The sequence below is a fragment of the Panthera tigris genome, chromosome C1, assembly GCF_018350195.1.
Source record: "Panthera tigris isolate Pti1 chromosome C1, P.tigris_Pti1_mat1.1, whole genome shotgun sequence".
Taxonomy (NCBI): domain Eukaryota; kingdom Metazoa; phylum Chordata; class Mammalia; order Carnivora; family Felidae; genus Panthera; species Panthera tigris.
Genome location: NC_056667.1, coordinates 140,899,350 through 140,927,188, shown reverse-complemented (window position 1 = coordinate 140,927,188; position 27,839 = coordinate 140,899,350). Strand labels below are relative to the sequence as shown.

Sequence of the window (27,839 nt, the reverse complement as noted above, 5' to 3'; positions counted from 1 at the left end):
ATGTTTAGCTATTAAAGTTTTTCAGTCTTTTTTATTTTAAGAATTTTTTTTTAATTTTTAAGTAATCTTTATACCCAACATGGGGCTCAAACTCATGACCCCGAAATCAAGAGTCATGTGCTTCTCTGACTGAGCCAGCCAGGCACCCCAAATTTTACAGTCTTTTTCTTTCATTTTTAAAATCAAGTGTCATAACAGCTTACCTAAGACTTGCTTTTGTGTTTGATCTCACCAGAACATTTACAAATCAGATCTCCAGTGGCTGAGAGGTATTGGCTGGGTCCCCATTGGGTCTGTGGATGTGGTCAAGTGCAAGAGAGCTGCGGAGATACTGAGTGACAACATCTACCGCCAGCCTCCAGACACGCTGAAATTTACCAGTGTGCCTGATTCCCTGGAACAGGTGCTGGCCAAGAACAATGCCATCAATATGAACAAGGTGAGTCCCCAGTTTGGGGGAAACTAAAGTAGAACCATATGCCCTTGAGAATATCTATGGTTAATTTAGTCTTTTAATTGTTTTACAATTGCCATATTGTCTTTAGTGGTTTGCTTGCATTTTCTATTCAGTTACGTTAGGATTCCAAAAATGTATGTGGGAATTTCTGCTTTGACATCTCTTGTGAAAGAGCCAGAGCTAAGAATAGGACAGGTGTTTGGTGTTCAGTTTGTTTGAAGTCAATGAGAGTAATACATGGTTTGATATCAAGGTTTCTTTCCCATTGGGTATTTATCTAAGTGAGTTCAAAACTAGCAAGTCAATGTGAATCTCCATAACATTCATCAAAAAGAAATCTGGAGATGGCATATCCAGTTACATTTGCCATTAACAGACAAATAACAAACAAAACCATGGGAAGGATTTAATGTAACCACAGTGCATATGGTATATATGCTTGGAAAATACTTGCTTATAATTGAATTGGAGGTGATAGTGTAACAAAACACACACACAGGTTTTCTTTTCATATCTTAGTCTGTGTTTCCATTTAGTGGCAATAAATATCTTGTAATAGCAAAGAGATTTGGAGTGTTGGTATAAAGTACACAGCATAGACAGGGAGGAGCCTGGCTTCCAACTTTGTCATGAACTCTAAATTAGAAACTCTTATTTACAACATTGTTTTTCTCATTCATTAACCTGTTTATCATTCACAGCGCTTATACACAGAAGCCTGGGACAAAGACAAGACCCAAATTCACATCATGCCTGATACACCTGAAATTATGTTGGCAAGACAAAATAAAATAAATTACAGTGAGGTAAGACCATTTGTTTTGTTTTCTTGGTCTGACCACATTGATTTTTTGCTGATGTAGTAAAAACGTTAGAATTATGGATTTAATTCTCATGTGCACCAGTTGGCTTAGTTTTGATTTTTTATGCCCATCACCTTACCCTGAATATATGTGCCATTTTTCAAAAAGAAGATACATAAAATGATACAGAAATAGATAAATACAAAAATATCTGTGTCTCAGGAGGAGAAAGAAAACTATCAAAGTCAACTATTAATGATTGAAATTCATTATAATTTTAATTAAAAAATAATGATTGCTATGTATCAGATTAGCACTTCAGTATTCTGTGAGTTTTTCTTCAGTTACCTCACCTGTGAAAATGGGATAAAAATACCTATCTTGAAGAATTTTTGTGGTGGCTGAATAAGGTAGTATATATAATATGCCCAACGTAGGGCCTGGCACAAATAGTTGCTTAATAAACTTTAACTTCTTCCTGTTACCATGCAAATTAGATTTATTTAATATACTCAAAATAACTTGAGCTTTATTTACAAGAACTGAAATGAGAATCCTCAAGTCCATCCATTTCAAAATTGCCTGAAGACAATAAAATATATTTTTTTATGTGTTATCTCCAGCCTCACTAAACGTGTCATCATATATCTTTGCAGTCCAGAAATACTGCTGCAGGGACAGCTTCTTGCCCAGTTGTACTTGCCAAAATCAACAATTACTGGTTTATTCAAGAAGAGATTGTTTTCTCACAAGTTTGTGTGTCTTCGTTTAAAAAAAGTGGGGGGGGAGACTTTTCTTCAGTTTGAGAACACTAGAAAATTAAGCATCCATTTTCAAGACTTGACCATCTTCATTCTTTTATCTGTATTGACTACTTTTATTTATAATCAGCCCTAAAGAAGAGTCATGCTTCATTTAACCGTGACAAGTGACAAGTGAAATGAAGAGGGTACGATTTCCCTCCCTCTAACATTATAAAACAGACCTGAGGACAAGCCTGATCATAAGTATTTGCTTGGTCTTGGCTTCAGTCATTTTTTGAACGAACAATTTTTCTCTTGGCCACAGAGCTTCTCTGTTCGTTGAGCTTTTCCCAAGAGGTCTGTCTCACCCCAGACAGATGAAGTTAGTTTCTACCCCAAACTGTAATGACACTTTTAAGCCTCTGTCTTTTGTTAAAATGAGGTCAGATGAGGTAGGTGTTTTTTTTGTTTTTGTTTTTGTTTTTTAGCTGCTGAGAGGAAATTAGGCTTTTATTTCTGCAATTTTCAGCTGGATTCATTTTCTTTAAAATGGCATGATCATATTAATTGCCTAAGGACTATCTTCTGAAGATTAGATTTCATAATGGCTCACTTGAATTTTTTCTCAACCCAATTGGTACCTTCATTCCATACTCAATAAATGTAAACAAAACAAAGCAACCACATCTTTTTTTTCTCTCAAATTCTCATTTACCTATTCTAGTTCTCTTGGGTAAATTACTTACCAAACAAGCTTTAAAACATAGTCTTGATGGTAACCAAAAGCGTTCTCTTCTTTGAAGCCCTGCATCTTTTTCAAATGTTGAAAGAATGAAATAAATCAATTTGTTTGGCCTAAAGACATGAGATGATTTAAACACATTTTTTCCACTTATGCAGAAGGACAGAGTCCTCAAAGGAAAAATATAATAGACAAACTATTTGACTCTCCAGTTACGGAATAAACATTTTAGAATTTTTTAAGAAGTTCAAATGCCCTTGGGATTTTAGCTTAAATGTATCCAATTTATTCTTATTTTTGTTTCAGCTTTTCCTTGTAAAATCTTGGGAAGAATGTAATTTGTCATGTATTGATGATCTACATTAAAAACATGTAATAAGTTCCTTCTAAGACTCAAGTCATTTAAAAATTAAATTATCTCTGCATCATATTTAAAATTCAGACATTATTCCAATATTTTTAATTCAATCTAACATGAGAATGGGGGGTAATGATGAAGCAATTAGTTTTCACTATTTCTGCCACATGTTTAAAATTTTTCCTTACATTTAAAATTTTGTCTTCATGCAGCCTCAACAGTGACAAAATACTGAACATTATAGAGTAGGAAGAAAGATAAAGCCCTAAAGAATTGTAGGTCATTGTTGTTTTCCCCTTAAAACCATAAGCAATTTCTAAATCCTTTTCCAGAACTATCTACAGGTTCTGCATCTACTTGCTCTGAAGCAGTAACTCTCTTAAAAGAGGAAAGGGAGGAAACTGAAATTAAAGATTAAATTATTCCATCATAGACCACTTTAAGAACTATGTCTCTGTTTTGGGGTATAAAGATGAGCTACCTTCCAACTTCAGGTGTCCTTGAGGAAAGACAAAGTCTTTCCAGTGGGTACTCTGGCTTGCGGTGTTATAAACAAATCACTTTAACAGGGAGGGCTTCCCTTCCCTACTCTTCTAAATTACCTGCCTGAGGGGCCCTGCCCTCAGTGGTGTCCACTTCCTCTTTCTTAGCCACTCTTCTCTAACTTTCAAACAAAAAGCACAGATTAAAGGCCTAAAAATCTGCGAGAACAGTCAAATGCCACTCGTGCTCCTGAGTTGGATTCTAGGTAGACAAACAATATTGCTATAAAGGACACTACTGGGACAGTTGGTGGAATTTGAATATTCACTGTCTATTAGATAAGAGTATTGTGTCAATATCGAATTTCCCAAATTTAATAAATATATTGTGGTTGTGTAAAAGTGACTTTTTTCTTAGGCAATATATGCTTTAAATATTTAAAAGTGAAACCCATGATGTCTACAATTTACTCTTAATTGGTTCTTATAACTGAAAATAAGATTTAAAAAAACAAATATACATGCCAAACATACACACATAAAAGAGAAAGAGAAAATAAATATGGCAAAAGTGCTAATAATTGGGTAGCTGGGTGTTCATTGTACTATTTTAAAAAAAAATTTTTTTTTAACGTTTCATTTATTTTTGAGACAGAAAGAGACAGAGCATGAACGGGGGAGGGGCAAAGAGAGAGGGAGACACAGAATCGGAAGCAGGCTCCAGGCTCTGAGCCATCAGCCCAGAGCCCTACGCGGGGCTCGAACTCACGGACCACGAGATTGTGACCTGAGCCGAAGTCGGACGCTTAACCGACTGAGTCACCCAGGCGCCCCCATTGTACTATTCTTAAAACTTTTCTGTAGGTTTGAAGTTTTTCAAAATAAGGAAAATATACATTTATAAATATTAAAACATACATTAAAATATTTGACCAGATAAGATTTTTTAAAGGTTTTATTTCTAAAAAGAGGGAAAAAAAAAAGCATACCTGTTCCAGCAGTTAATGTGGTACATGCCTGAGTGTATTTAAAAAAAAAACAAAATATCTGCCAAACAATTTAATTCATTAATATCCACCAAAACCTTTTTCAAGGTTTTCAATCAAGGTACTGTGATTTCCTATAAATCACAAAAGTAACATTAAGAGATCCAATAAATTTTTACTTTTTATGTTTAAAAATTATCACAATGCATACTTTATTATTGATTAATTAAAAAACAATATTAGCAATTATTTTAAAATTTATCTTAACAGTATATAGGATTTGGTCAAATTCTTGTGGGTGGCTCACAAGCAAAAAGTGCTGAATGAAGACTTCTAGTATAGGTGATTTGTTTAATGTACTGGTTCTCAAACTGTGTTCCCACAGCACCTGCATTCCACCTTCTATGTGTATCTATCCTATCGTAGAAACTGAATAGTGGGTGTTTTTCCAATTTACAGAATAAATTATCAAATATATTTTAATTAGTTTTGTGTTTTTAACTAATAAATTAACAATTTATAATTAAAATTTTTAAATAAAAAATTAATAATTATGGAGCAAATCAATATTAACAAAGCCATTCAGGAACAGATTATCCTTAGTTCAGCACTATTTGGTTGTAGACACATACATATTTAAGGTGGTGTTGTGTATTGTTACGTAATCATATTCTTTGCTAGTAAAATTGTCCCTAATTCAAATTTGGAGTTAAATCAACACTTCTTGGTTGTTTGATGAGAAGAGCAAGGGCTGAACAATCCAACACATTTGAAAACTATTGACTTCACGTCTAAAATCTGTAAGGATTTGTGTAAAGAGAACTTGCAGTGTTAAAGCCTGCCAGATGTAAAATCTCAGCTTAAATAGCTTGGATAAATAGAATGTAAAAGAAAGAGGGGTGTGTGTGTGTGTGTGTGTGTGTGTGTATGTGTTTAAGATTTAAAGCTGAACATATTAGTGCAGTTAATTCTGCATCCAAAGCAGTCTTCTTTGGACAAAAATACATTTTTAGAGTGAAAGTATTATATCTAAAAGCTACTATTTCTGGGACGCCTGGGTAGGTAGTCAGTTAAGTGTCTGACTCTTGATTTCAGCTCAGGTCGGTAATCTCACTGTTTGTGAGATCAAGCCCTGTGTCAGGCTCAGCACTGACAGAATGGAGCCTGCTTGGGATTCTCTCTCTCCCCTCTCTCTGCCCTTCCCCTGCTTGTGCACTCTCTCTCTCTCAAAATAAATAAGATATATATGTATGTATATATATATATATATGTATATGAACGAATGAATGAATGAATGTTGATACTTCTTTCCTCAGAACTTCTATCGCCAGGCCATGGAAGAAGCCAAGAAAGAAGGCTATGACTTGAGAAGTGATGCCATTCCCATTGTGGCTGCCAAGGCCTCCCGAGACATTGCCAGTGATGTAAGAGCTGAACAAGTCCTTCCCTTTGCTACCAACAGGCCAGCCCTCTGTGCAGGGAAACACAGATGGATGTCTCTGTAGTCATCATCCATGGATCTGTAGTCTTCCACCTTAACTGCCTTCACTGTACAGGCAAATAAATTAGGGTTTGAGACAGTAGGTAACCTGCCCAAGATCACAAGCATCTTTGAGACAAAGTCTGGACTGGAATGTAGTTCCTTTGATTCCTGTCCTTTGGTCTTTGTTTAATAAGATTGGGTACCTTCATTAAGGCTAGATGGACATATGTTGAGCTAGTAGCTCATAAAACCTCATGAGCTCTCCTCAGGATACACTCAAGACAAAGATGCCAGGAAAGGAGCGGGATTTAATGGAGTTCTCCCTCCTGACTTGAGGAAGGACATAGGATAGCAAAAAAGATATGTCTGCATGCTGAAGGATCCACAAAATCAATATTCCTTTACCTTAAAAGTGAAGATATCAGATTCCTGGACAACTTAAATATTAATCTGAATAGTAGCAAATTGTCCATTTTTATAGGCTTTTCTTTTTAATCATGGTTTAAAACATATAAAATTTACTGTCTTAACCATTTTCAAGTACATAGTTCAGCAATGTTAAGTGTATTTGCACTATTGAGCAACAGACTTCCAGAACTTTTTCATTTTGCAAAACTGAAACTCTAAACCTATCAAACAACAAAATTCACCCATTTTTAAACTGCTCCCAGACTATTTGTGCAGAGGAAAATTATTTCTCAGAATGCCCTAGAAAAAAGATTAGGAAAATCTCAGTTGAGTCCACCCATATGACCAACTTCTGAGACACTGTTTATCACTACAATTGAACTCACTAAAAAGTGAACTTTTTAGTCTCTTTTTATCAACATAAAGATTTTTAGCATCATATAAAGCGATCATTGTGGAATTATTCTGTATAAATGTGCAAATGAGCACAACATCCTCTTCATTGAAAGTAACCGTTTTCCAATGTGTAGCATCTCAGCACATGTTGAATGTACCCTAGCGTCTTAAGGATTTCATAGAAAAGCCTCATCACAAAAAGAATGACAGGAAATAGCCCTTGGTGCTCCCTCCTTATTTACTGGTTTCTCTTTCAGTACAAATACAAAGAAGCTTACCGTAAGCAGTTGGGTCACCACATTGGTGCCCGAGCAGTACACGATGACCCCAAGATAATGTGGTCTCTCCACATCGCCAAAGTGCAGAGTGACCGAGAGTACAAGAAAGAATTTGAGAAATACAAGACCAGATACAGCAGCCCAGTGGACATGCTTGGTATCGTTCTGGCCAAGAAATGTCAGACCTTAGTCAGTGACGTGGACTATAAACATCCTCTGCATGAATGGACCTGCCTGCCGGACCAGAATGACATCATCCAGGCTCGGAAAGCTTATGACCTCCAGAGTGATGTGAGTATCCCTGATGCTGGTTCTGCATGTTAAAAGAGGATCTGAAACATGTCCTTAAATTCTGACTAGTGCCAGGAGACTGGAATTTATTTGTATATTTTAAACAATATACCATTAAATGTTTAAAAAGAGTTTCCTATTGGAAGCACTACAGTTTATTTCACAGTTTTTCTCCCCCCAAAGTCATATGTAAAAGAGGAAATAAAATATATATTATCAATTATATATATAGGTACATTTCTTCCTAGTAATTCAGGCTTCCTTTGCATGAGTTAGGTGAAACTTAGTCCTCAGAAGTATATAGCTGCATATTTTTGGCTTAAAGAGAGAGAAATACATGTTGGCATGGAGGGAGGTGGAAAATGTGGGAACAGAAGTATATTATACTAAATCATTTTAACAAACATTTCATATTTTCTACCTACTGACAGGGAAATACTAATATATTACTGTCTTTTTCAAAACCAATCATCTAATTCTTGTTAACAGTTACCATGTACTAGTGATAGTAAAATAAAATGAATAGAGAAATATATATTATCTTTACAACACCACATTACACACTTGATATTTTGTGATTTTGAAGGCGGAAATAAAGATTTTTTTTAAAGTTCTTTTTACACACCAGAAGTGCAGCTATGTGTAGTGATAGATGTTAACTTGACTTATTGTGATCATTTTACAGTATATACATATACTAAATCATTATGTGGTACACTTGAAACTAATATATTACATGTCAACTATATCTCCATTTTAAAAATGTGAGAGCGTGATTTGCAAAGGTTAACATTACTATATGCTGAAACTCATTACTGTAGTTAAATTTCACCTCTTTTCCTTTAAAAAAGGCAAAAGAGTTTTTGTGACTGCAGCAGCATTGGTCTGAGTGTGGGGTCTTACTGGGAACTATTAGAGCACATTTTTCTTTTTCTTTTTTTATTTAATGTAATTTATTGTCAAATTGGCTAACATACAGTGTGTGAAGTGTGCTCTTGGTTTTTGGGGTAGATTCCTGTGGTTCATCACTTACATACAACACCCAGTTAGAGCACGTTTTTCAGAGCTAGAGAAGCTCTACTTCTGTGTAAAAATCGTGTACTACCCTCAAGGGCAGGTGTCTTCTACATTTTACAAAAGTTCTTTTATCATATTAGTATAATCCTCTGTACCAAAAAATGCTCAGGGGGAAAAATATTCTCATAAAATATTCAATAATACTTTTAAATGAGTGATCAGCTATGCTGGGAGCTTTATTTGTTCACAAATACTTTGTATTTCCCTAATAGGCATTTTGTGACTGTGAATCTAAAATTCTAATTAGTAAGTGTGTTTCCTATCTGTTCATTTGCAGAATTTATATAAGTCAGACCTTGAATGGATGAAAGGCATTGGCTGGGTTCCGATTGGTTCCGTGGAAGTGGTTAAAGCCAAGAGGGCCGCAGAGATACTGAGTGATAATATCTACCGTCAGCGTCCGGAGACCCTGAAATTTACCAGCATAACTGACACTCCAGAGCAGGTGCTGGCAAAGAGCAATGCTATAAACATGAGTAAGGTGAGTTTTTATTCCTCACTGTTAGGTAGAGGAATTTACCATCGAAAAAGGTAAAAATTCTGACATGTTACAGCATTCCTATAATTCCTATAGGATTTATGATACCTTTGTAAATGATTTTTCCATTATAATACCATAGTTACTTAATACTTCAAAATATTAAACTGTTAAAAATACTATGCACTGTAATTATTTCATAATTATAGATTTTAAATACTGCAACCCATTTATACTTTTCAGAACTGCTAAAGCATTTTAATAAGAAACAGTAACAACCGAGTCAATGAAATAGTAAACTAGTAAGCTAAATACTCTGGGAAATAGTAATTTATCTACACGAAAAGTAGGAATTTATGCAACTTAAGTAATTTTATTTCTACTTCGTATAGAGGAGAGGTGACTGACACATATCAAAAGAAAAGCATCTTTGAATGCCAAAATAATTTTTCTAATTTCTTTCTTCATAGCGCTTATATACTGAAGCCTGGGACAATGATAAGAAATCAATCCATGTCATGCCAGATACACCAGAAATCATGCTAGCCAAACTCAACCGAATAAACTACAGTGATGTGAGTAAACTATTGATCATATAATGAACAGAAAGGCAAAAATGAACTATTGTAACGGTTTCCTAAGTGACATGGTTTGACTTATACACACTCCAAAGTAACGTCAGTAGAATAGAGTTCTCTCTTGCTTCAATTTCGGGCTGTGTGGTAGGTCCACAAAGTAGCCAGCCTTGTAGCAACAGGGTAGCAGGGAATGGAATGCTTATGGAGAAATATTTCAATGGGAATTACACTCCTGATGTCTTCTCCTACAGGTCAGTGTGGGTATCAAGCCATTATTTGATTAAACAGCTATTTAGGAGGCACTGTTGGAACCCAGTGAGGTGTCATGCCCTCTGGTATTCTGCTGTTTCAGTAATGCTCTGGTTACCCTTTAAGCATTACCCTTTAAGCAAATTCTTTGCAAGTATTTTTCTAGGCATCTCTCTCAGGACTAGTATTTTCATCAGGGTGATTATTTGAAACCCTGCTCTACATATTGATCATGGTCTGTGATGATAGTCCATAGCAAAATGATAAAAAAACATATATAACACATTGAGTTTTTCATACATTCAAATATATTCAATTTGAAGATAATATCCTTATTCTTTCTCCTTGTTTAGTATTAAGATGGTTTTCTTTCATATTATAATGGTGATAGTAAATAGTATTTTTTTTACATATTCTTGTTTGGTGAAACAAAATTTTGGCAACCACAGGCTGATCTCCCCCCAAGATAATTTGTGTGTGTGCGCGTGTGTGTGTGTTTTAAACTTACCAATTAATAAAACCTCCAACTTTAGAACATGTGCCTTAAAATCCTTAAGCACCTACAAAGCAATTTTGTAGAAACCCACCTAATATTTGATTTTATGGATCTCTTTCTATAGTTTAAATGAGGACAGGGAAAATTTAATAATAACCTGCTTTATTTTTTGATGAAAGGAATAATGATTAATGACTTTCTTTTCTACAGAAACTCTATAAACTTGCTTTGGAAGAGTCCAGGAAGGAAGGCTATGATTTGCGTTTGGATGCCATCCCAATCCAGGCAGCCAAGGCCTCAAGAGATATTGCTAGCGATGTAAGTTGATGTTTTTGGAAGAGGCATTTCTTAGAGATTTTCCCAAATGGCAGCTTTTATAATTTTTCTTGCCAGAATTTTGGTTGTCCCTACAAGTCTCAATTTCGTTTGGTAATTCCACCATGTACAAAGTTGCCAATAAAAACAAAGCAAACCACAAGATGATGTGTCCATGATGATACCTGTTAATCAGTTGGGGTTAGAGGTATTTTCTTGTAAAATGAGGGTTTTATAGACCCTAAAAATGGGTTCATATTTTTGAGCCTTAGAAGTTGAGCAGCAAATGCTGTGGATGTTTGTAGAAGACATTGAAAGAACATGTACATCAGCCAATATAAATGTGAGTTCTTTCCTGCTACTTCCATCCATTCTGGCATCAAAGGAAGACTAGATGACAGATGTATTTTAGAGTTTTGTTTCATCCTTTGTAACTTTTAGTGAGATGTAACTCTGAAGATGCCCCTAACGGTTGTAAGAACAAATTGAGAAGAGAAACTTGTTCTCTTCTCTGTAGCTTTTCCTTCTCATGCGAAACATCTCCTGAGAGTATCTGGCACCCTTATTCTGTACCATGACTCCTGAGGACCCAAATCCAGGCTTTCCTTCTTCTGGGAGGGCTCCATGCCTTAGACTTAGGCTTCATTCCTTCTATTATCAAAACATTCTCTGGCTGTAAAACAGCTGGAAAAGTCCACACTATGATCATCTTATGATAAGATGAATCATAACATGTTGTTCTTGAATTCTAAAAGTATGGAACAGTGACCCAAGGCATGACTCTTTCATGGTGAAAGTTCAGTGACCTAACAGGGAGATATTTTCTGGTGAGATCATCTAAATGTAGCCCATTCTCTTGATCAGGACATTCAGTATAAATTCTAAAAGATAGATTCTAAAATATTCTTAATACATTTTTAGGAAAAAGCCACATCTTTAAGCAGATGTTTTTTTAGAATGTACAAGATGTTTTACATTTCCTTGTTAAGCAATCAAATGTGAAGTAGGTAATATAGTTTAATAGAACGGAAAAATATTAAGAACTAGAAGCTCTCTACTTGAATATCACCTACTTGTGATGTGATCGTGAACAAATCAGCTAAAATTCCTCTAGGCTTCAGGTTTCTACTTTATAAAATGGGGTTGATAATATTAGCTTTTCTCTCTCTCACTAGTGAAAGGAAAAATCAAAAGAAATAATGTGTGTATGAAACTATAAAATGTTATATAAATGAGATGTTGTTATCAAACTCATATCTTTTTTTCTTTTTTTAGTACAAGTACAAGGAAGGCTACCGCAAACAGCTTGGCCATCACATTGGGGCTCGAAATGTTGAGGATGACCCCAAGATAATGTGGTCCATCCATGTGGCCAAGATCCAAAGTGACAGGGAGTACAAGAAGGACTTTGAGAAGTGGAAGACCAAATTCAGCAGCCCAGTGGACATGCTGGGATTGGTGTTGGCCAAGAAGTGTCAGGTCCTTGTAAGCGACATAGACTACAAACATCCTCTACATGAATGGATCTGTCTGCCTGATCAAAACGACGTCATACAGGCTCGGAAGGCATATGACCTTCAGAGTGATGTGAGTGGGCCTAATATTCATCAGCATGTGTTTATTTTTGTTGATTTTAACTTGAATCTAAATGCCTTTATTAAACAATTCATTAATGGGGCAGCAATCCATCCAGCAAGTAGAGGGTAACTCCAGAGTTGTAAGGAAAAAAAAAAAAAGTTTTTATAGGGAGGAGGATAAAGGCAAGGAGGTTATTAGCAAAAGAATGGAAAGGATTGTTTCAGACAAGGTCACCTTCCTTAAGGGGAAAGGGAAGGAGGTCAAATTAGGTTAATTACCTTTTTTTTCCTTTGGGGGACAGGGAAGGTCCATGTGACAGGTTACTTCCTTGGTGCTCACCCATCAGCACATTTAAAAGATTTTTTAAAGGAGTTCTAACTTTTTTTATGCCATGGAATCTTTTGGCATCCTGTGAGACCTATGGACAACTTCTCAAGACAATGTCATGAAATGCATAAAATGCAACATATATATGTTTCAGAAGAAACTGATCACATTGAAATATGGTTATGAAAATATTAAACTTTGGGTACCTGAGTGGCTTAGTCTGTTGAGTGTCTGACTCTTTGATTTCCACTCAGGTTGTGATCCCTGGGTCGTGGGATCAAGCCCCATGTCTGGCTCTGCACTGAGCATAGAGCCTGCTTGAGATTTATTCACTCTCTCTCTCTCTCAAATAAAAAGCATATATATTTAACATAATCTATGATGTAGTGAATAGACATGATTTTCAAAACTTAAAAAATGTAGCACTGGGTATAAGAACTAGTTTAATTTCAAAGAAGGAGCATAAATATCTCAAGATGTCTGCAACAATGTAATAGGATATGAAAATATTTGTGATTTTTATTGATGACAAAATCTTATGTAGTATTAATGCTATTATGATCTATACCTATATTTATAATCAAAATAAATATTGTATTTCAATTAGAGTTTAATAAAAATAAAAATAGTATGTTTTTCTATTCAAGTACATTGATGCCAGGTTCAGAATTGCTGGTTTAACACAACCTAATTTGCCAAATGAATTGATCGTATTATCATTTTTATGATAATGTTCTGTTATTTGTGCAAGGAAGTTTAAGAATGAATTGTACAGATTGAGACAATTTTTCTAAGAAGCTGAAAACAGTAGCTCTCTAGAAATACGTGAGGCACTTTTGTTGTCAGCCAGTAGATTGTCCTTGGGACTCAAGTGCTACCTCATTGGTATAGTAGCTCCTTGTTTTTTTGATCAGGCTCTGACAACTGTCACTTTTGAAAGACTGATAAAAATAGTGGCATTGTAAAAAGGAAATTTCCCAAAGAGCCATACAAACAAAAAGAATTGTTACCTTTACTTATGAGAAAAATGCTCCTTTAGCCAATTACTTAAATTCAAAGAAGAAAAATTAAAGACGGATAAAATATCTTCTTGAACTATAACACAAGAAAGGGAATTGAGGATAAGATAAACAAGAGTAAAAATACGTGTACTCTTTGTTTAGAAGCATGTACATAGAATCAAATGATGCCCTTTTTGTTGTCCCCAGAAAACACATTAATTCAACATGTAGTCAACCAGTAGTGTTCATCTTTATGTTATATGCCTGGTTGTGAAGGCCACTGCCCAATGGGACAGGAGCAAGCTGTATTCTAACAGAGTATCATTGATGCACAAGGAGGTACAGGCAATCAAATCAGAGAATAAATACTTTCTATCAGGGGGCAGTCACTAATTTCCTTAAAATGGTTTGGTAGTATATGTGCTACCAAAGTGAGCACAGATTTTATGAGTCTTTAAACTAGAAAACATTAGCTGCCTTCAGGGACAAAGTGTTTGGCTAGCCATTCTACACCAAAGTAAGTCAATCCTGTGGGTCTTACCAGAAATTCATCTAAGTAAGATTCAGAATTATACATTATCTGTATATGTTAACTCAAGATCTGACACCAGGCTGTCTAGGTAACTTCTATAAATATTTGACATTATTTCATTTTCAGGCTATTTATAAGTCTGATCTCGAGTGGCTGAGAGGCATTGGATGGGTGCCCATTGGCTCTGTAGAAGTCGAGAAGGTGAAAAGAGCTGGAGAAATCCTGAGTGAAAGGAAGTACCGCCAGCCTGCAGACCAGCTCAAATTCACGTGCATTACAGACACCCCAGAGATTGTCCTGGCAAAGAATAATGCCCTGACGATGAGCAAAGTGAGTATGCAATTGTTTCCATTTCCTGAGTCATACCTTCCATGGATTTGGCTCATAAAGTGAGAAATGCCCTGAAGAGTTTCCAGAGAAGGGGGATGTAATGGGCCTGATTCTCATGCCCGTCTTCAACAGAGCATCTGCTTGACTTCTAGTTGGACCTTCATGTTCTTCTCAACACGGTGTCCCCTAATTCTCTGTGTGCATGAAGAAGCAGAGCCTGGGGTAATTTCTCTGGAGTAATGGACACACTCGTTTGAGCAGTGACCTGGAGACATCCACACATACATTACTTTGCCCTGTACATTCTCCTAGGCACAGCGGACTCAAACCATTGACTTCTCTTTATCTATCCCGCAAGGAATATACGGCCTTTTAGCATGTTGTTCTGAAGTCTGGGAAACACAGTGTGTATAGCAGCACCACATTGACTCTTTGAATGTGAACAACTCAAAATAGTTGCTTGGTTTGCCCTTCCGTATTAGGTTGTGGAAGTGAGAAGTGAGAACCTCTTTGGGAAGTGAGCTGCTACTGCTGTTTCAGTATCATTACATAAGATAAATAATCACTTTTTTTTTTCAGAGTTCTAGCAATCTATTTATTGATACTGGGATCATTCTTTATCCAATGGATGAGTCTTTAATGTGCACATTTCAGGTTGAATTTAATGTACCTGAATTCTTCCACAACCTGCCTGGACATCTTCCAGACATTCAGGGTAGTGAGATTGGGTGCTCAGTGCAGAATATGAAATCGACTCTCAGTGAACTCCAAAGCTTGAAGTACTAAAACTCCAGGAATTCTATTTTATACCATACCCATCACAGCAACCACAGTAATAATAACAATAGGAAACCCCGTAAAATCTTTTGAGTGCCTACTATGACTCAGACACTTTACATATGTTATGGTTAATCTTCAAAACGCACTTAGTAAGGGCACCTAGGTGTCTCAGTTGGTTAAGCATCTGACTTTTGATTTCAGCTCAGGTCATGATCTCACAGTTCCCGACAGTGTGGAGCCTGCTTTGGATTCTCTCTCTCTCCCTCTGTCTCTGCTCCTCCCCAGCTCTCTCTCTGTCTTAAAATAAATAAATAAACTTAAAAAAAATAGTAGGTTTAAAAAAAACCAAAAAGCACTCAGTAAAAATATGATTATCCAGCTCTTAGAAATGAGGAATATGAGGCATTACGTACCTTTCACAAGATTACACAGCTTGGACATAGTGGAGTTGGGCTTGAATTTGGGATTAACTCTGTGTTAATGGATTTCTGCTGCATCATAATTCTATAGGCAGGCTCCATCCTTGGAGGTCATATGAGTAAGGGTGAGAATCACAGAAAAAAATAATAATTAAGACCACTATATAGCTTCATATTAGCTATGAAGCTGTCATATGGCAGTTTAAATATTGTCATGTTTCACTCTCCCCACTACCCTTTTGCTTCCCTCGCCTCCAAATAGCCTTAAAAAGGCTTTTTCTACAGTAAAATGTGTTAAATTTGAAAACAACTGTAATACATGGGCACTAACAGAGGTTCTTACTCCTTTTCCCCCATAGCATTTATATACAGAGGCTTGGAATGCTGACAAATCCTCCATCCACGTGATGCCGGACACCCCAGAAATCCTACTGGCCAAGAGCAACTCTGCCAATATTAGCCAAGTAAGAGGTTTCCTGATTGTCTTTTAAGCCTTTCTAGGATTCCTCAAAATACTTTTCCACCTTACACTTTCCTGTCTGGAATTGACCTATTAACTTTCTGAAACAATTTTCTTTTTCTGTTGTGTATCATCCTCCACCTAGAAACTTTACACCAAGGGATGGGATGAATCAAAGATGAAGGACTATGATCTGAGGGCTGATGCTATTTCCATCAAAAGGGCCAAGGCCTCAAGGGACATTGCCAGTGATGTAAGTGCCCTCCATCCTACCCCCTCTGGACTCACATTGCTGAACAGCCACTGTGCTGCTGGTGGGCCACATTTCACAATTATTTCCACACATATCCCCACTCCTGCTTCTTACTTTGTAAGACGTTTTCCGTTTGTTGTCACGGAGAAGAATAGTACGGTTTGGAGTTGTAGCTAGAGTTGCTCAGGGAAGGGCTTCACCAATGAGGGTATATGAATATACTACACTTTTGCTTATGATAGTGTAAAGAATTTAAAATTATTCAGAGATGCCAAAATGTTTGCAATATGAAATTCTTATCCATTTGCTTGCGGATGTTCATGTTTTCTGTAGTCAGCATGTATACGGTCTTCAAACTTGGTTTCTAAACTGATATTTCTTTCATTGTAGTACAAATACAAAGAAGCATATGAGAGACAAAAGGGCCACCACATTGGAGCCCAGAGCATAGAAGATGACCCCAGGATTATGTGTGCCATACATGCAGGGAAGATTCAAAGTGAAAGGGAGTACAAAAAGGAATTCCAAAAGTGGAAGACCAAGTTCTCCAGCCCAGTGGACATGTTAGGCATCGTGATGGCCAAGCAATGTCAGACTTTGGTCAGTGACATTGATTATCGAAATTACCTGCATCACTGGACATGTTTACCTGATCAAAACGACATTATCCAAGCAAAGAAGGCCTATGAACTGCAGAGTGATGTACGTAACACAAACTTTGGGAAAGATGGAAGGAGAGGACATAGGTTTATTAATTGTCCAGGCAGTGCCCCTATGGGTAGACCCCACCATGGACAGATAGTCATAGAGTGTGCACTGCACAGCCCCAGGAGAACACCACTCACATTGTTTAATACATAATCCATCTTCAGGAGTTATGTCATAGGAATCAAAGAGTATAGATGAAGAGCCCTACTTACACCAGGTCTTTTATTCTGTGACCTAGGTTCCAGACTGTTTTCTTCATGTCATTTATACTTTCTGGCAATGAAAATATGTTGCAGATAAACATAAATTATCTGAATATTTTTGAAATAATTACCACTATTGTGCTATAGCTAAAACATTAAACAAAATTTCCTTCAGTCAGTTATTACAGGATTAAAACGGAATGAGATTCAACAAAATTTCCTTTAAAAATGTTTTCAGTTCTATAATTTTTTGGAAATATCAAATAATTATCATGAAACTCAGCATTATGATTTTGTTCCTCTTCACAGCTAGTGTATATAATTATGCTTTTACAAATTACTCTATCATTGATATTAAAACCCTGGAGTCCTATAAATCTCAGATCCTACTTTTTTTGAATACTATCTACTATGCTCATCAACCCCTCAATCCCATGTACTTGATTTTTCAATTATGAGATGGTGTGTCTAACCGTGGAACCTAATTTCTGCCTAACATCTTTGTAGAGTGTATATAAGTCAGATCTGGAGTGGCTACGTGGCATCGGCTGGATGCCAGAAGGCTCGGTAGAAATGAAGAGGGTGAGGAATGCTCAAGACCTGGTGAATGAAAGACTTTATAAAACACGGCCAGAAGCCTTGAAATTCACTAGCATTACTGACACTCCAGATGTTGTCCTGGCCAAAGCCAATTCTCTGCAAATAAGTGAGGTAAGAACCATCCTGTTACCAAGCATTCCTTTTGTGGGACTGTTTTCAGATGATGCCACCCAAACAGAGCAAGTGGCCTGTTCCTCTTGGAAGACTTACTAACAAGAGCAACTCTAACAATCTGCTAGTTTGGTAAAGACTAGTTTGGTAAAGATAGATTCAAATTAGAACAAATATTTCTTTAACACCTATCAGATACTAAAGCCTGTAGCATATTGGGGTGCCCAGGGGGCTCAGTCATTTAAGCACCTGACTTCGGCTCAGGTCATGAACTCACAGTTTGTGAGTTCCAGCCCCACATCAGGCTCTCTGCTGTCAGCACAGAACCCACTCTGGATCCTCTGCTCTCTCTCTCTCTCTCTCTCTCTCTCTCTCTCTCTCTCTGTCCCCCCCTACTCATGCTCTCTCTTTCTCAAAAAATAATAAACATTAAAAAAATCTGTAGCATAATGCTGCATTTTAAATGGTATAACATTGTATTAGCCATGGTTCTCCAGAGAAACTGAGCCAATAGGAGATATAGATATGTATAGGTATAGATACATGTATATATGTGTGCATATATATGTTTATGAGAGAGATGTAGATAGTTCTGTAGCCTCTATCTGTGTATACACACATACACACACACACACACACACACACACACACACACACACACGAAGAGAGATTTATTTTATGGAATTGGGCCATATGATTATGGAGGCTGGCAAATCTACGGTCTGCAGAATAGGCTGGAGACCTAGGGAAGAGTTGCAGTTCAAGTACAAAGGTAGTCTGCTGACAGATTTCCTTCTTGCTCTGCGGACGTCAGTCTTTTTTCTATTAACGGTTTCAGCTGATTGGACAAGCCCCATCCACATTACTGAGGGTACTCTACCAAAGTCTACTGATAAAAATGTTAATCTCTTCTAAAAAAAAAAAAATACCTTCACAGAAACATCTATAAAAAGTCTGACCAGGGGTGCCTGGGCGGCTCAGTCAGTTAAGTGACCAACTTCAGCTCAGGTCATGATCTCATGGTTTGTGGGATTGAGCCCCACATCAGGCTCTGTGCTGATCTCTCAGAGCCTGCTGCAGATTCTGTGTCTCCCTCTCTCTCTCTTCCCCTCTTCAGCTCATGCTTTGTGTGTGTGTCTCTCTCTCTCTCAAAAATAAACAAACATTAAAAAAAAAGTCTGACCAAATATCTGGGTACTGTGGCCTAGCTAAGTTAACACATAAAATTAACCATCATAAACATTAAAAACATTTTTCCAGGTTTTTAAGGCTTAATGTTTCAGATATCTACTTTTTATCACTGTATTAAATTAATACTTCCCTTCTCTCCACAGAAACTATATCAAGAAGCATGGAATAGAGATAAAACCAACATCACCATGCCTTCTGACACGCCAGTCATGCTGCAGGCTCATATTAATGCCCTGCAAATCAGCAATGTAAGAGCATAAATATGAAGTGTAAATGTCTTTATAGGACAGTATATGTCAGTGTGTGGAGTGTGGCATAATGGACAAATTACCTATCTTAGAAATGTGTACAGTTTTGGTGCTAGACATTTTCTCTTTAGTACCATTCCCAATGGATTATGAATGGCAATTCTCTCTTTTAAATGTTAAATACAGGGCTGGGTCCCAGGACTACAAGAGTTGGGATATCTGAATCCTACTGGATTCCTCCTTTCAACGTTAAGAGCATTGTCCTATATCCAATGTCCATAGCTCAGTCTCATCGTATATTAATCTAGAGGAATGAAATTTCCTAGTTAAATTTCTCTTACATGAGGGAGAATGAGGTAATAGTCTCTTTTGTCTTTATAGTTTTTTTTTTATTGATCCAGAACTTTTTTGCTTGATATTTCAAAGCCATTAGAAAAGCCAAAAGATAATTTTTAATTATACCCAAAGAATAAGATGTGCTTAAATATCTATGTCCCATCCCTTTAGCAGGGACCTCTGAAAAGTCAAAGGGAAATATTAGGGGAGAAAAGTCTTACCAGGTCTTACATGATACCTTGATGAAGGTTTTCTAGCTTCACAGTTGGTTCTTAGTTTTCATGTATTGCGTGCTGGGTATTTTCAGATGTGTACCGTATTGTGATGAAGACAAATATTCAAAGTTAGTAGACCTAGATGTTTAGCTTTAAAATTTTAGTCGGAAGTATCCTACACTCCATAAAGTAAATGGCCAACCACCAGAAGAATTCAGAAATGTCTGTTTTAGACATCACAATGACTCTAAACCCATATCTTTCTATAATAACACTGAATGTAAATGGACTAAATGCTCCAACCAAAAGACATAGGGTATCAGAATGGATAAAAAAACAAGACCCATCTACTTGCTGTCTACAAGAGACTCATTTTAGACCTGAGGACACCTTCAGATTGAAAGTGAGGGGGATGGAGAACTATCTATCATGCTAGTGGAACTCAAAAGAAAGCTGGAGTAGCCATACTTATATCAGACAAACTAGACTTTAAATTAAAGGCTGTAACAAGAGATGCAGAAGGGCATTACATAATAATTACAGGGTCTATCCATCAGGAAGAGCTAACAATTATAAATGTCTATGTGCTGAATATGGGAGCCCCCAAATATATAAAACAATCACAAACATAAGCAACTTTATTGATAAGAATGTGGTAATTGCAGGGAACTTTAATACTCCACTTACAACAATGGATACATCATCTAGACACAGGATCAATAAAGAAACAAGGGCCCTGAATGATCCATTGGATCAGATGGACTTGACAGATATATTTAGAACTCTGCATCCCAAAGCAACAGAATATACTTTATTCTCGAGTGCACATGGAACATTCTCCAAGATCGATCACATACTGGGTCATAAAACAGCCCTTCATAAGTATAAAAGAATTGAGATCATACCATGCATACTTTCAGATCACAATGCTATGAAACTTGAAATCAACCGCACGAAAAAGTCTGGAAAACCTCCAAAAGCGTGGAGGTTAAAAAATGAATGGGTCAACCAGGCAATTAGAGAAGAAATTGAAAAATATATGGAGACAAATGAAAATGAAAATACAACAATCCAAGCGCTTTGGGATGCAGCGAAGGCAGTCCTGAGAGGAAAATACATTGCAATCCAGGCCTATCTCAAGAAACAAGAAAACTCCCAAATACAAAATCTAACAGCACACCTAAAGGAAATAGAAGCAGAGCAGCAAAGGCAGCCTAAATCCAGCAGAAGAAGAGAAATAATAAAGATCAGAGCAGAAATAAACAATATAGAATCTAAAAAAACTGTAGAGCAGATCAACGAAACCAAGAGTTGGTTTTATGAAAAAATAAACAAAATTGATAAACCTCTAGCTAGGCTTCTCAAAAAGAAAAGGGAGATGACCCAAATAGATAAAATCATGAATGAAAATGGAATTATTACAACCAATCCCTCAGAGATACAAGCAATCATCAGGGAATACTATGAAGAATTATATGCCAACAAACTGGACAACCTGGAAGAAATGCACAAATTCCTAAGCACCCGCAAACTTCCAAAACTCAAACAGGAAGAAATAGAAAATTTGAACAGACCCATAACCAGTGAATAAATTGAATCAGTTATCAAAAATCTCCCAACAAATAAGAGTCCAGGGCCAGATGGCTTCCCAGGGGAATTCTACCAGACATTTAAAGCAGAGATAATACCTATCCTTATCAAGCTGTTCCAAAAAACAGAAAGGGAAGGAAAACTTCCAGACTCATTCTATGAAGCCAGCGTTACTTTGGTTCCTAAACCAGACAGAGACCCAGCAAAAAAAGAGAACTACAGGCCAATATCCCTGATGAATATGGATGCAAAAATTCTCAATAAGATACTAGCAAACCGAATTCAACAGCATATAAAAAGAATTATACACCATGATCAAGTGGGATTCATTCCTGGGCTGCAGGGCTGGTTCAATATTAGCAAATCAATCAATGTGATACATCACATTAATAAAAGAAAAGATAAGAACCATACGATCCTGTCAATCGATGCAGATAAAGCATTTGACAAAATTCAGCATCTTAATAAAAACCCTCGAGAAAGTCGGGATAGAAGGAACATACTTAAAAGTCGTAAAAGCCATTTATGAAAAACCCACAGCTAATATCATCCTCAATGGGGAAAAAGTGAGAGCTTTCTCCCTGAGATCAGGAACACGACAGGGATGTCCACTCTCACCGCTGTTGTTTAACATAGTGTTGGAAGTGCTAGCATCGGCAATCAGACAACAAAAGGAAATAGAAAGCATCAAAATTGGCCATGATGAAGTCAAGCTTTCACTTTTTGCAGATGACAGGATATTATACATGGAAAACTCAATAGACTCCACCAAAAGTCTGCTAGAACTGATACATGAATTCAGCAAAGTCACAGGATACAAAATCAATGTACAGAAATCAGTTGCATTCTTATACGCTAATAATGAACCAACAGAAAGACAAATAAAGAAATGGATCCCATTCACAATTGCACCAAGAAGCATAAAATACCTAGGAATAAACCTAACCAAAGATGTAAAAGATCTGTATGCTGAAAACTATAGAAAGCTTATGAAGGAAATTGAAGAAGATATAAAGAAATGGAAAACCATTCCGTGCTCATGGATTGGAAGAATAAATATTGTTAAAATGTCAATACTACCCAAAGCTATCTACACATTCAGTGCAATCCCAATCAAAATTGCAGCAGCATTCTTCTCGAAGCTAGAACAAGCAATCCTAAAATTTGTATCAAACCACAGAAGGCCCCGAATAGCCAAAGTAATTTTGAGGAAGAAGACCAAAGCAGGAGGCATCACAATCCCAGACTTTAGCCTCTACTACAAAGCTGTCATCATCAAGACAACATGGTATTGGCACAAAAACAGACACATAGACCAATGGAATAGAATAGAAACCCCAGAATTAGATCCACAAAAGTATGACCAACTAATCTTCAACAAAGCAGGAAAGAATATCCAATGGAAAAAAGACAATCTCTTTAACAAACGGTGCTGGGAGAACTGGACAGCAACATGCAGAAGAATAAAACTAGACCACTTTCTCACACCATTCACAAAAATAAACTCAAAATTGATGAAGGACCTGAATGAGAAAGGAAACCATCAAAACCCTACAGGAGAAAGCAGGGAAAATCCTCTCTGACCTCAGCCGCAGCAATTTCTTACTTGACACATCCCCAAAGGCAAGGGAATTAAAAGCAAAAATGAACTATTGGGATCTCATGAAGATAAAAAGCTTCTGCACTGCAAAGGAAACAATCAACAAAACTAAAAGGCAACCAACGGAATGGGAAAAGATATTTGTAAATGACATATCGGACAAAGGGCTAGTATCCAAAATCTATAAAGAGCTCACCAAACTCCACACCCAAAAAACAAATAATCTAGTGAAGAAATGGGCAGAAAATATGAGTAGACACTTCTCTAAAGAAGACATCCAGATGGCCAACAGGCACATGAAAAGATGCTCAACGTCGCTCCTTATCAGGGAAATACAAATCAAAACCACACTCAGATATCACCTCACGCCAGTCAGAGTGGCCAAAATGAACAAATCAGGAGACTATAGATGCTGGAGAGGATGTGAAGAAACGGGAACCCTCTTGCATTGTTGGTGGGAATGCAAACTGGTGCAGCCGCTCTGGAAAACAGTGTGGAGGTTCCTGACAAAATTAAAAATAGATCTACCCTATGACCCAGCAATAGCACTGCTAGGAATTTACCCAAGGGATACGGGAATGCTGATGCATAGGGGCACTTGTACCCCAATGTTTATAGCAGCACTTTCAACAGTAGCCAAATTATGGAAAGAGCCTAAATGTCCATCAACTGATAAATGAATAAAGAAATTGTGGTTTATATACACAATGGAATATTACGTGGCAATGAGAAAGAATGAAACCTGGCCTTTTGTAGCAACGTGGATGGAACTGGAGAGTGTTATGCTAAGTGAAATAAGTCATACAGAGAAAGACAGATACCGTATGTTTTCACTCTTATGTGGATCCTAAGAAACTTAACAGAAGACCATGGGGGAGGGGAAGAAAAAAAAAAAGAGGTTAGAGAGGGAGGGAGCCAAAACATAAGGGACTCTTAAAAACTGAGAACAAACTGAGGGTTGATGGGGGGTGGGAGGGAGGGGAGGGTGGGTGATGGGTATTGAGGAGGACACCGGTTGGGATGAGCACTGGGTGTTGTATGGAAACCAATTTGACAATAAATTTCATATTTAAAAAATAAATAAATAATAAAAATAAAAATAAAATTAAATTAAAAAAAGAAATGTTTTGTCTTATGCTGTCTTTATTTATATTATGTCTTATGAATCTTATTTTGAGTACTTTGAATATATTCACTTATTTTCAATTCTTGTAAACACACCTGTGTTTCTCCTCAATAGAATCTTTACCAGAAAGACTGGAATGAGGCCAAACAGAAAGGCTATGACTTAAGAGCAGACGCCATTGAAATCAAACAGGCCAAAGCCTCCAGAGATATTGCCAGTGAGGTACGGTTTTATTTCCTTGTGGTATTTTTCAAGAATTTGGGGGGCTTAAAAAATCTATGCAAACAATTGCATTTTTTTTTACACTAAAGACTTACCCTATTTAAAACCATTAAAATGGAATGAAGCACACTAAGGTTAGTATAGATGAGGTATATGTATAAATGATTTCTAAGTTTTTTCTGAGTGGATGTAAAATAACACAAAGAGACTATGCAGAATTCTTGGGAGAATTCATTACATTTGATTGTTGACCAGTATCATTTTATCCCCCAAATATTTATGACATTATCTATAAATGTAGATAACAGGTGAAAGTTTCACATAAGACTTAAGACTGAAATCGCACCTTATATATAAGATTTTATACTGAAGGTTTATGTATAATGCTCTCAGTAATCTTGTGAAATTCATTTAATAGTAATTTAAAAACTTAAAATAATTATCCTACCAAGCCCCTTACCCCCACTCCCAGCTCCAAATCTTTAAGCAACCCTGTGCTCTTTCTCTGGGTTGTGCTCTATTTTTTATCTCCCATATCTACCTGTTCCTTCTTATTTTTCAATTTTAACTCTAAACACAATAGCCAATCTATAGTATCTGCCTTATTCCCAGTTCTCTTTCTCTCCCTTTTATCCAAACTTTTCTATGTTATCCAAATATAGAAAAGAAACAGATGCTATCTTACTCTAGTCCTAAGAAACTTAGGACAAGTGTGGACAAGATGGAAACTCTTGCCTACAGGCCTTTTGTTGTCGTCTGATTCACACTAATGACCTTGCTTTCCATTCCCGAAATATGCACCTTTTGCTTTATCTGTCTCCAAAATCACACAAATGACTTTTTCCTACTGAGGTACTCTCAGTACTCTTGGGGGACAATCTGACTTAACATCCCACTTTCCAGGAAAACTTGGGGACCATGATTACACCTACTGTCTTATATTCCACATCTGAAATGTGTGATAATAATAGTATCCACTTCACAGAGATGTTGTGAAGATTGAGATGATAGTTGCTGCTACTCAACTATTTTAACTAAAAAATTCAGCAATTTCACAAGAATCAACCTATACATTTGAAGCACTCATAATAGTATTGGGCATTTAGTAATTGCTCAGTAAATGTTAGCTATAATTTTTTGTAATTACTCTCATTCACCATGCTACTTCCCTCCTGATTTACTCATATTTTCTATGAAACTACCAAAAATAGCCCTATTTCCTTACTGAAATATGTAATGACTGCCAATGTTGAGCCAATTTACATTAAGGCAGGGAAAATATTCTGAAAACATTTAATGAAAAGTCCTCTTACTACATTATTTTCATATTTTTTTGTCTGTTTTTTCACAACTTTAGTACAAATACAAAGAAGGATACCGTAAGCAATTGGGCCACCATGTGGGTTTCCGCACCCTACAAGATGACCCCAAATTGGTCTGGTCTATACATGCTGCCAAGATCCAGAGTGACAGAGAATACAAGAAAGCTTATGAGAAGTCTAAAGGAATTCACAATACGCCATTGGACATGATGTCGATTGTTCAGGCCAAGAAATGCCAGGTCCTGGTTAGCGATGTTGATTATCGCAATTATCTGCACCAGTGGACATGTTTGCCAGATCAGAATGATGTGATCCAGGCTAAGAAGGCCTACGAACTGCAGAGCGATGTGCGTATATTATCAGCAGACTCTTGGGGAGATATTTGTCTCTGTATATCATCACAGTGTGTTCCCTAGGGACATAATTTAAGTGGTAATCCTAATAGAGCCTAACTTAATCTGTACCTTTCATGGTAGTAGAGTTATTTTGAACATTCTCTATCTTACAGAGGATTCCTTTTCATGTAGCAAGGCCTTATTAAGACAAAAAAAAATCACCCTCTCATTCTATGTAATTGGATAGAAAATTTCAGTCCCAGTTGTTTCAACCCATTACAGTTGTACAATCAGATATCTAAATTTCAGAAACAAATGTGAACTTAAGGAAATGTTAGATTTTAAGTTCCTCTGACACATATAGGAAAAATATGTATATATATATATTTATATTTATAGAGAGAGGTGTATATAAGTAAAAGTATATATTTTTTCCTCATTATATATGCATCTAAAGACCTTTTTCTCCCAAATTCCTACAGATGTTATTCTAGTAGTACCAAAATGGCAGATTTCAAATGGTGAGCACAGAAGCTCAACCTTATATAAAAACAAAATCAAGTGCCATTGCTATCTGTCATTCTACAAGTGTCATTTGTCAGTCCTGTTCCAATTCCTGTAGGATATGGTGAACTTCTCCCAGAAATGTGTGCCCAGGATGTAACACCCAAATATTAACAATTAGTGTTGATCCTTCTGTTTCATGGGATTGGCCACCCAGCTGATTAGAGGTAGTGTGTGGCCCACTGGCATTGTGTTCTTGTGGGAAGATTTGACTCTTCTGCCTTCTGTGGTTCTCTCCTTCATGTAGAACGTGTACAAATCAGACCTGGAATGGATGAAGGGTATAGGATGGTTGCCAGAGGGTTCTGTGGAAGTGATGAGAGTGAAGAATGCCCAGAATCTCCTGAATGAGAGGCTGTATCGTATAAGGCCTGAGGCCCTCAAATTCACCAGCATTGTTGATACCCCTGAAGTCATCCAGGCAAAGATCAATGCTGTACAAATCAGTGAGGTAAGCCGGGCTGATGATACATTCAGACATAGTGGAGAAGTCTCAATTGTGAACTTTAATTAATTAGAAGTCTCTAATTGTGAACTTTAAATTGCTAATGCCAGCATTAGAACCTTGAACATTTATGTATCCAGATAGAATTTCATGTAGTCGATCAATTACCAGTATCCACATTTCATTTATTTAGATAACTCTAAATTCTCATAATTCTATAGGCAGGCTCCATCCTTGGAGGTCATATGAGTAAGGGTGAGAATCACAGAAAAAAATAATAATTAAGACCACTATATAGCTTCATATTAGCTATGAAGCTGTCATATGGCAGTTTAAATATTGTCATGTTTCACTCTCCCCACTACCCTTTTGCTTCCCTCGCCTCCAAATAGCCTTAAAAAGGCTTTTTCTACAGTAAAATGTGTTAAATTTGAAAACAACTGTAATACATGGGCACTAACAGAGGTTCTTACTCCTTTTCCCCCATAGCATTTATATACAGAGGCTTGGAATGCTGACAAATCCTCCATCCACGTGATGCCGGACACCCCAGAAATCCTACTGGCCAAGAGCAACTCTGCCAATATTAGCCAAGTAAGAGGTTTCCTGATTGTCTTTTAAGCCTTTCTAGGATTCCTCAAAATACTTTTCCACCTTACACTTTCCTGTCTGGAATTGACCTATTAACTTTCTGAAACAATTTTCTTTTTCTGTTGTGTATCA

At 36.8% G+C, this 27,839-nt stretch overlaps 1 protein-coding gene across 1 annotated transcript in view; it reads left to right on the top strand.

Annotated features, from left to right (window-relative positions):
- The window catches only part of NEB (nebulin), a 223,438-nt gene that overhangs the window by 92,947 nt on the left and 102,652 nt on the right, over nt 1–27,839 (top strand). The window contains exons 64-75 of the mRNA XM_042994438.1: nt 236–439; nt 1,159–1,263; nt 5,888–5,995; nt 7,116–7,427; nt 8,782–8,985; nt 9,453–9,557; nt 10,516–10,623; nt 11,896–12,207; nt 14,185–14,388; nt 15,947–16,051; nt 16,193–16,300; nt 16,691–17,002. Coding sequence (XP_042850372.1) covers nt 236–439; nt 1,159–1,263; nt 5,888–5,995; nt 7,116–7,427; nt 8,782–8,985; nt 9,453–9,557; nt 10,516–10,623; nt 11,896–12,207; nt 14,185–14,388; nt 15,947–16,051; nt 16,193–16,300; nt 16,691–17,002 — 2,187 coding nt within the window. The remainder of the gene's footprint in view (nt 1–235; nt 440–1,158; nt 1,264–5,887; nt 5,996–7,115; nt 7,428–8,781; nt 8,986–9,452; nt 9,558–10,515; nt 10,624–11,895; nt 12,208–14,184; nt 14,389–15,946; nt 16,052–16,192; nt 16,301–16,690; nt 17,003–27,839) is intronic.